This window comes from Quercus lobata, chromosome 3, assembly GCF_001633185.2.
Source record: "Quercus lobata isolate SW786 chromosome 3, ValleyOak3.0 Primary Assembly, whole genome shotgun sequence".
In the NCBI taxonomy this organism is placed as follows: domain Eukaryota; kingdom Viridiplantae; phylum Streptophyta; class Magnoliopsida; order Fagales; family Fagaceae; genus Quercus; species Quercus lobata.
In genome coordinates, this window is record NC_044906.1 from 70,123,727 (window position 1) to 70,134,223 (window position 10,497).

General features: G+C 33.1%; 1 protein-coding gene across 1 annotated transcript; it reads right to left on the minus strand.

The window, feature by feature from the left end:
- Positions 1-1,581: 1,581 nt before the first annotated feature.
- On the minus strand, positions 1,582-4,857 carry LOC115979712 (receptor-like protein 33). Its single transcript, XM_031101779.1, has one exon. The coding sequence runs from the start codon at positions 4,814-4,816 to the stop codon at positions 1,640-1,642; it is 3,177 nt and encodes a 1,058-aa protein (XP_030957639.1). The 5' UTR covers positions 4,817-4,857; the 3' UTR covers positions 1,582-1,639.
- Positions 4,858-10,497: the final 5,640 nt, after the last annotated feature.

Consider the following 10,497-nt stretch of genomic DNA (forward strand, 5'->3'; position numbering starts at 1 on the left):
TCAAAAGTACATGACCTGCACCACCATTACAATGAATCAACACAACAATTAACCTAGATTTGAAGGGTTAAATTTACAGAGATAGTTTTGATTTGGAATTTGGGCCATAGGCTTTGTCAACTAAGGCATGGAAACGTGTGGACGTTTTTTAGTTTGGTATTAATTTAGGGTCTATAGTGATCAAACCATGCGATATAATACTCTCATTGGCAAGAGGGAAACAATCAGAGATAGTATAATTATTAGGGTTTATGATAAAGTATTTTGTGACAGCATGTAATATTTTGGTGTACTTATTGACGCACCAATTAAGAGCCTTTGATATCATAAATACAACATCTTGATCAGGGAAGAATGAATTGATAGTGATGAAGAGGAAATTATTGTGTACTCCCGGAGTACCATAAATGCGTACTCCCTCCTCTCACATAAATGGTGGGTCCCACTAATTAAATTCATGGTGGGACCCACCATTCATGTGAGAGGAGAGAATACGCATTTATGATACTCTGGGAGTACCTAATAATTTTCCGTGATGAAGATGGGATGAAGCCATCACTGAATTCATGGAAGATGTTTCCAGTGAATCCGCCAGCATTGAATACTATGGTTGGGGCCTAGTGTTAGATATCACATTTTGGGCCTAAGTTGAGGGTTACCCATTTAATTCTGGACATTGTGTGAGTCTCCAATTTGCGTGGATATTTAATGGTTTACTTCCTAATGATTTAAAGTATATTTTGTTGGTGTTTTTGCAAAGTGAATAGTCTGATCTAGGAAGTATCAAATGGCAATATTCTTTATATGAGAATAGAATTTAGCAATTGCATTGGGGAAATATAAAGTTAATGGAACATACAGTAAATAATATCTAATTGGCACAAAATTTTACATGTATGTTAAGAGTATAAAAAACACGCAATTCAATTGTTAGATTTTCAAATTACATAGTCATGTTAATTTTTTTAATGGAAGTTATAGCCTTAATTTACAACCAAGTTTGTAGCCAAACCCTGTCCTAACAGTAATCCTGAAACAGCATACTGGTACATACTAGAACCAAAATATTCTATTCTAATAGTCAATCTGAAACAATCTTTGAAATGAAATTCAAAACTTTGTTTTAACCACAAATCACGACTCTAGATTGTCCCTTGAGCCATAATTTTTTTTTAAATTTTAATTTTGAGATGTGATGTAGTGATTTGTGTTAAGCTATAGTGAGTTGGTGACATACTTATATAATATTGGTGTGCACGCTTTTTTTTTTCTTCTTGTATAATAAAATATAATTCTAAGACTCTTATAATTTTTTCATTATATTCAACTAGGTTTCTCTTATTAAACACTTATATACAATTATCACAATTGTTGTAAATCTATACCAAGTGCCTTTGATTGTCTTAGAGCCTGTTTAGGAATAACTTATTTTTTTTTAGTTGAAAGTAGAAACTTTTGCAAAAGTACTGTAAATAAAACTAAAAAGTAGTTGAAATAATATAATGGGACCCACGAATAGTACCAAAAAGTGCAATGAGACTCATAAATAATTGCAAAAATAAGATGAATAGTAGCAAAAATAACTTAAATGGTAAAAAAAGCTGGCTTTTTAAGCCAATGCCAAACACAACCTTAATCTTCACCTACGTAAGTTCACTCCAAAATTTCTCACTATCCAATCCATCCTTCTTGAGGTGACAACATGTCCGGTAAGCAATCCAATTACCAATCCACAAGCATATCCAATCACTACCACTTTCCAACCAAATCCTTCTCCCAATGATGATTCATGTTTCATTTTAGAAGTTGGGGGTATCTCATTATTGCCACATTTTTTTGACAATTGAAAGCCACACAATCCAGAGTTTCCCTCGAAAGAGGAACCTTGAAAGGTCAAAAACTGCCCACCTTGTGGAATTGGACCAGTAAGTTGATTTTGAGAGAGGTTTAAATACTCAAGAAATGTGAGACTTGTTAGCTGCTGAGGGATTTCACCAAAGAGATTATTTCGAGAAAGATCCAAAGATTCAAGCTCACTTAGGTTTCCCAGTGATGATGGGATATGGCTCGTAAAGTTATTACCTGATAAATTGAGTACGATTAGTGCCTTGAGGTTCCCCACGCTATTTGGGATCTCTCCATAAAAACTATTGTTAGAGAGATCAATAGCTGTGAAGATGGTCAAAATTTTTACCAATTCCATTTCTTGTCCTTTACTCACTATAGTCACTGAGTCTTTGTAATAACTGGAGTCACCTCCCATGTACCTTGGTTGTGATTTGTCTTTGCCAGTGAACTGTAGGATTGCACTCCAGTTTTGAAAGTACTCGGATGGTAACTTGCCAGAAAAATTGTTATGAGAGAGGTCAATGACATGGAGCTTGGATAAGCTGAAATTTATATGAGGATCCCATATAGGACCGTAGAATCCATTTGCTCGCAAGACAAGAATCTTTAACTCTGGTAAAGACACCAACCAGAAAGGGAATGTATCATTCAATTTGTTATTTCCAAGATTCAAATCATCAAGCATTTGACATTCAACTAAGGATCGTGGAATCTGCCCTTGTATTTGATTGTGATTCAAGTCCAGTGTCTTCAAACTACATCCATTTATGAACATTTCAGGCAAGTTTCCTTGGAAGTGGTTATTTCTCATAACCAATACTTCAAGAGATTTGCTTAAGTTAAGCAAACATTGTGGAATCTGACCAATCAATTGGTTATTTGACACATCAAGAATTTGTAGAGCACGCACCTTACAAATCATTGGCGGGATACCTCCAGTCAAATTATTTTTTGAGGCAAAAAAATAAATTGTTGACAATGGAAGAATCGGAAATGACTCTTGCAACATGTTAGAACTCAAGTCTAAAGTTTGCATGTTTTTCCATGGAAGAACTAATGGCGGTTGCTCAAATTCGCTTAAAAGGTTAAAAGAAAGATTTAGAAAAATCAATGTCTCTTTTCCAACATTCCAAAACCAATTAGGTATTTTACCTTTAATGTTATTGTTGGAAAGGTCTAAAATTCGCAATTCATTTTGGGCTTTTAGAAAATCAGGAAATTCAGGCAAATTGCAAGAAGACAACCGCAAATCTGAAAATTTGGGGAGGGTTGAATTGATATTTGCTTTTGAAACAAATACTTTGTTACCTGAAAGACGGAGTTCACGAAGCTCTTTAAGCTCCAAGAAAATGTTTAAATCCACCTTGCCCTTTAGGTTGGTCGAAGAAAGATGTAGCACTTGTAGCTTAGTGAAATTGGCTATTGATCTTGGAATCGATGCATTCAATTTGTTTTCACTCAATATCAATTCAGATAATGGTGATGAAGAGATATTTTGGAATTTGAGCGGGCCAGTAAGCTGATTTTGATCTAGAACTAGTATAGACAATGAAGGGATTGTAAACAAATTTGAGGGAATGGCCTCTGTGAGTGAGTTTTGTGACAATCTAAGGGCAAACAAATTAGGAAGTCTGCTTATTTCAGATGGGATTGGCCCTTTCAACTGATTTCTTGAGAGATATATAAAACTGAGTTTAGTAATATTTGTTAGCCAAATCGGGAAGATGCCGCCGAATTTGTTATTTGAAAGGCTTAGTTGTTCAAGTTGAGTAAGATTTCTAAGGAAAGATGGTACTTCTTGATTGAAAAGGATATTATCAAGTTCCAGAGAAGAAAGTTTTGCAAGGTTTCCAAATGTGGAAGGAAGCTGACCATGGAAATTGTTATATGAGAGGCAAAGATGAGTAAGCTGTGATAGGTTTCCAATTGAAGGTGGAATTGCCCCTGAAAAATTATTTGAATCAAGATCCAAATAATTCAAGGACTTGAGGTTGCCGATTGAATTGGGCAATTCCCCAAATAAATTTGTTTCGGAAAGATCCAAAACATTTAAAGACCCAAGGTTGACCATTGAATTGGGAAATTCCCCAGAAAAATTTGTTGCACGAAGATGCAATTTCTTTAGGGAACTGCGATATAGAAATTTGGGAAGAAAACCAATGAGTTCATAGTTATGTGACAGATCAATGGCCTGTATCTTGGGCAACAAGAAAATATTTGAGGGAAATTTACCCTGCAAATTGCAGTCAAACAGAGTAAGAGAAGTCAAGGAAGACAAATTTGCCAGTGATTGAGGTAGCGATGATGAAATGTTCACTTTGCCTAGATGAAGTTCTCTCAAATATGTCATGTTCTGGACAAGTGCTTCAAGATGAATTCTTCTGAGATCCAACAATTTATAATAGAAATCACCACCAACAAAGTATTCAAAATAATTGTTAGAGAGATCAAGTGAAACCAAATTGGATAGCCATGAAATTTCCGATGGGATGCGGCCATGTAAGAAGGAATAAGATAGGTTGAGATACGTCAACCTTACAAGCTGGCCAAATTCAGATGGGATTGTGCTGGAGGAAGAGAAGTTGTTGGAGTCAAGGTTGAGTTTCCGAAGGTGACGCAAACTGAAGAGACTGCTATTAGAGTTAAGAGGCCCATAAAGCCAACTGTTGCTCAGGTCTAAGCCAATCACCTCACCATTCTGTGTATCGCATGTGACCCCATCCCAGGAACAACAATCGCTATCTGCCTTCCAAGACTTCATCTTTGGATAAGAATCGTTATAGTAATCAGAATACATTCTCTTTTCAACAAATTCTTGCCTTAGTTGCAGCAAATGAGCACTTTGGTCAGGGAGGCAATGATGTTGAGAGGAAGTATTAGAGGAAGTTTGAGAATGAGAAATGAAGAAGAAACAAGAGGCAAGGAATAAAGGCAGGTATTGATCATTCATTTTCCCCATACTGAACATCTTTACAGCAGAGGAAGTAAATGGAGAATTGGGTGGCAAGTGTTATAAGCTATATAAAGAAGCAATGATATGAGTGGATATTCATATACACAATAATGCAGATAATGGGAATGGGAGCCAAGTTGAAAGGACTAAAGTAACTGGATATTTATCTTTATTTTTATTTATTATTTTTTGTGGTCTAAAACGAATTGGATTTCACCATATTGATTTGAAAGGACCGTCTGATATAATTAAATCCATTAAAAGGTGCTCATTGATCTTTCCATACACCGTTGTGTTACTGTTTTATTTACAAACAATGATTCTGTTACGAATTTTTGGGTGATAAATATTAATAAAATGTTACTAATATTGGCACATATTCCAGATAGATCGAAGTACTTTAATTTGGTCACCATTTCAATATCTTTAGGTAATCTTGTAGTAGCTTCTTTTTTTTTTTTTGGATGGGTTGTGGACTGGGCCATGGGGGTATTCAATGAATTGTACTCCACAAATTCACATCTCATCCAACATCGTACTATGCAAGCACGTATATGCACAAGTCTAATGGATTAGCTTTTGTTGTTATTCTACATTTTCACTTTCACATCTCAATCTGGAAAAATAATAATAATTTATCAACGATTTTTTTTTTTAATTTTTTGGTTAGGAGTTGGAATTCTAAAGAGTCACACCTAAAATTTTTATTCCCAAGGGTGAAGGGTCTCATCCATGATAGTAGTTTGTCGCCAATTTTGGAGTTGCTTATTGATCTTCAATAGACTAGTCGAGGTCGGTCACATGTATTCTTTTGCTCCATTCAATTCTAATTGAAGTTGTACTTTCTGTTAATTTAATTGATAAGTCATTTTTATTACTTTTATTAATGTTTATATATTTTTAATTATTTTTTATAAAAGCGAAGTTGGGAAGACAACAACTTGAATTCATGTTCTTTTGGCATGCCATGTGCTAAGTTTTCTAAGAATTGTTTGTAGGAGACAAGCTTTTGTTCATGTTGTTCATGGCCTGGTGATTTATGAATTTTGGTTTTAATAACCAAAATTCATAAATCACATTCTACCAACACCTATTGAAGCTGGGCTTGTCTACCAAAAAAGAGAAGTTTGAGGAACATCATATATAAGAACAATTTACGAAAACCTCACTTCAGCAATGACAGACAACGAATAAATAAATAAAATGGCTAAAATATTGTTTTTAAACCTAAGGTTCGTATATTTTTAATAGTTCAGAGATGTAAAAAAAAAATACAATAGTTTGGGAATTATAATTGAACTTTTAAAACTGAAAATTGACAAGTATAATATTTTTAATAGTTTGGGAGGAGTGAGAAGTTAAAATTTTAAAGTTTAGAGAAGAAAAACAAAATCTATGTAAAATTTAGGGATAAAAATAATATTTTAGCCACAAAAAAATTTACTAGAATAGGAAGTTTTCTTCTTATTAATCTTTTCATAATCCCATCATTAATTTCATTTTATAAGAATAAATAATGACTGTAAGAAGATAATATTAGATGTAACATGAGGATTGACCCTATCCCAGTGCTTTCTGGGGCTATCCCAGCAGTTTTGAAAATGCTGGGATAGCCCCTTTTTTTGTAGTGTATATTTCTATCTACAATTTTCAGTGCCTTAATAATCTTGGCAAACAATATATTGACTAGGTTTAAGTAAAGACAAAAATTTTGAGGATGTTGTAATCTTGCTTAATTTCTTGGTAAGTTCCTCCCTTGTCAATCTTCTTCCTCTCTCTTTGTCCTCATCCATAGATCATACTTTGCATTTGGAGGGACCAATGGATGGGCTGGAATATGTCATCTTGAAGTGTAGAAGACGGAAATTTGAGTCCTAAGGCCTTTAATTTGATATAAACTCCTGCACCAATTTTCCAAATTCTTGTTAGGAAATAGTTACATCAAAATTAGTGGACCTCTCTGAATTCTTGTTAGCAAATAATTAAAAGAGAAGACTATTCAAACGGAAGATGGTTCCTCATATTCTATGAGAGGACCTTGTTGTGAATCAATGAATGTCATTGTATTCGCAATTGGACATTTGAGACAATGCAAAAATTTGATACCGCGTTAAATGTCCTTATCATTTGGTAAATCAATGTAACGAATGTAGACTCACTTCTTGTTTTCTTTTCAATGAATGTAGACTCTAATTCTTGTTAGCAAATAATCACACGAGAAGAATATTCAAACGAAGATGGTTCCTCATATTCTATGAGAGGACCTAGTCGTGAATCAATGAATGTCATTGTATTCGCAATTAGACATTCGAGACAATGCGAAATTTGATACCACATTGAAGGTCATTATCACTTGGTAAATCAAAGTAACGAATGCAGACTTTTTTTTTTTTTTTTAATAATTCAATAGTTATAAAAATTGGGGAAGATAGAACTCTAGTTCTCCTAACAAAGAAGAAAAAGTTATGCCACTAAGTTACAATACCTTTGACAACAAAGGTGAGTATTAAGAATGCCAAATAAATTGTTTTTACAAAAGACTTAAACAATCTCATTTTTATTTGAAGTGATATTAGTGGCGACTCTTTTTTTTTTTCAAGTGACAAACAACATATCAACAAACCCTTTTTAGAAATGAATTTGCATATTTAGTAATTAAAGGGGTTTGCTGTAGTTAGAGTCGACTCGAGAGTTTTAGCACTAATGAAGCCTAAAATTTTTTAAGTCATACTCTTACACTCAATTATCATTTCATGTAAGTTTTCACATGAAATTTAGGGGCAAAATAATATTTTAGCCAAACAAAAAAAAAATAGAATAGGAAGTTTTCTTCTTATTAATCTTTTCATAATCCCATCATTAATTTCATTTTTTTAGAGAGTTTCAACCTATGGCGTCCACTCCTAATGATAGCTCTTTATCATCAGACCAAGACACTAATTAATTCTTGGTGTAGGCAAGGATTGAATCCCAGATCTCTTATACAACCATCAAAGATTTTACCAGTTGAGCTAACTGGAACCCACCATCATTAATTTCATTTTAAAAGAATAAATAGTGACCGTAAGAAGATAATATTAAAAGTAACATGAGGATTAATCTTCTCTTCTCCTCTCCCTTGGACCAAAACTTGCTTATGAGACAATAGAGTAAAGCGGAAGACATTACACAAAAATAATACAATTTTTAGTCATCAATCATAGATAAAATGAGTCAAATGCTATATTTCTATCTACAATTGTCAATCCCTTAATAATCTTGGCAGACAATATATTGACTAGGTTTAAGTAAAGGCAAAAGTTTTGAGGATGTTGTAATCTTGCTTAATTTCTTGGTAAGTTCCACTCTTGTCAATCTTCTTCCTCTCTCTTTGTCCTTATCCATAGATCATACTTTGTGTTTGGAGGGACTAATGGATGGTGTTGGGGACATATTTATGTAATTGGCTAATCTTTTGACAAAACATACTTTACTTGTAATTGGGTAGATCTATGATGGGTTTAGTACTTCAAGAAACAAGTGTTCAAGTCTACTATTGAAGCCATGCAAATTTGACCAAGAAACAAGTGAAGTATGTGCTGTTCATTAAAGTTCAACAGAATCCTTTCTATCGAGAATTACTACTGAAGCTCGACACAAGTTGTATCTGTTGAGAATTACGAAATCAAGTTTTTCAGATTTGATTACACGCATATCCTTGAGTATTTGGGTGGCAAGTGTTATAAGCGATAAAAAAGTGATGATATGAGTGGATATTTATACACACACAATAATGCAGATAATGGGAATGGGAGCCAAGTTGAAAGGACTAAAGTAACTGGATATTTATCTTTATTTTTATTTATTATTTTTTGTGGTCTAAATCGAATTGGATTTCACCATATTGATTTGAAAGGTCCGTCTGATATAATTAGAATCTTAAGACCTATCAGTATTGACTGGAATTTTCTTTCCATAATACACCGTTGGTATAATTCTTGAATCTAGGAATCTTTTAAGGAGATTAAATTAGAGAATTATTCTATTGTAACATAATATATACTGATAATTGTACCACTGATCATTCATAAAATCAAAAGAATGTGACAATAATGCACCAAAATTCATAAATCACAATATACCAAGACCTATTTAAACTGGCTTGTCTACGATTTTTTTTTTTTTTTTTTAGAAACATCATAGATAAGAACAATTTACGAAAACCTAACTTCAGCAATGATAGGCAACGAACTAAAAAAAAAAAGAAAAGGCTAAAATAATGTTTTTGAACCTAAAGATTGTTTTTTTTTTTTTTTTTTTTCATTCCTAAACTTTAAAATTTCATTTTTTTCATTCTCAAAATTTTGAAAGAAAATTTTCAATAGTTTAGGGATGAAAAAAAAAAAACTTTTACAATATTTTGGGAATTAAAAAATGAACTTCTAAAACTGAAAATTGACAAGTATAATATTTTTAACAGTTTATTAAGAGTGACAAATGAACTTTTTAAAGTTTAGAGACCAAAAAAAAAAAAAAAAAAAAATCGTACAAAATTTAGGGACAAAAATAATATTTTAGCCAAAAAAAAAAAAAAATAGAATAGGAAGTTTTCTCCTTATTAATCTTTGGCTAATCCCATCATTAGTTTCATTTTAAAAGAATAAATAGTGAGTGAAAGAAGATAATATTAGAAGTAACATAAGGATTAATCTCATTTTCCCTCTCCCTTGGACCAAAACTTACTTATGAGACAATAGAGTAAAGTGAAAACCCTACACAAAAATAATACAATTTATAGTCATCATTCATAGACAAAATAAGTCAAATGCTATATCTCTATTTACAATTTTTAGAGCCTTAGTAATCTTGGCAGACAATATGTTGACTAGGTTTAAGTAAAGACAAGTTTTGAGGATGTTGTAACCTTGCTTAATTTTCTCGGTGACTTCCTCCCTTGTTAATCGTCTTCCTCTCTCTTTGTCCTTGTTCAAAGATCATATTTCGCGTTTGGAGGGACAAATGGATGGGCTGGAATTTGTCATCTTGAAGCGTAGGAGATAGAAATTTAAGTCCTGAGCCCTTTGACACCGCGTTAAAACTTATTATTATTATCGAAGTAAAGAATGTTGTTAGGTTCTAAGACTTTAGGGTCTATATGTATTAGAACTTCAATGTTTAATGTTGGCAAACTATGATCAAAACTTAGAGTCTAAATTTAGGCTGCTCAAAGTGTGTTTACGTGTAAAGTTGGAATCGAGTAATTGCAGGAAATTACTATTCAATTTCTGCAAGGCTCGATCGATCAAAAATTAGACTCGATCGATTGAAGCTCGTGCAGATTGTTTTTTCTACAGAATTTCCAACTCAGCCCAAGCCCATATGATGTGTAGGGTTTTATGTTTTGCTTTAAGTATAAACAGAAAAACCCTAACCACATTTTAAAGGTTGTTGATATGCTCTGTGTGTGAATCTCTTGTGAGATCTAGAGGTGTTTACCTTCATACATACTTAGAGTTATCAAGATCAAGATTAATGTCAAGAGCTTGGTGATCTCTTCAATTGCTGTTTCAAGAGCTTAAAGAAAACACAAGTGGGAGTACTTATGGTTGTTGTGGATTAAGGAAAGAAGTAGTCCGTGGACTCAGAGCTATCACGTGGTCGTAGTAGTAAGTTTTCTACTTGAGGTAGTAATAATATGTTAGTGGTCTAAGTCTTAT

Coding starts and splice junctions, on each gene's coding strand:
- LOC115979712 (XM_031101779.1), bottom strand. CDS start 4,816: ATGTTCAGTATGGGGAAAATGAATGATCAATACCTGCCTTTATTCCTT.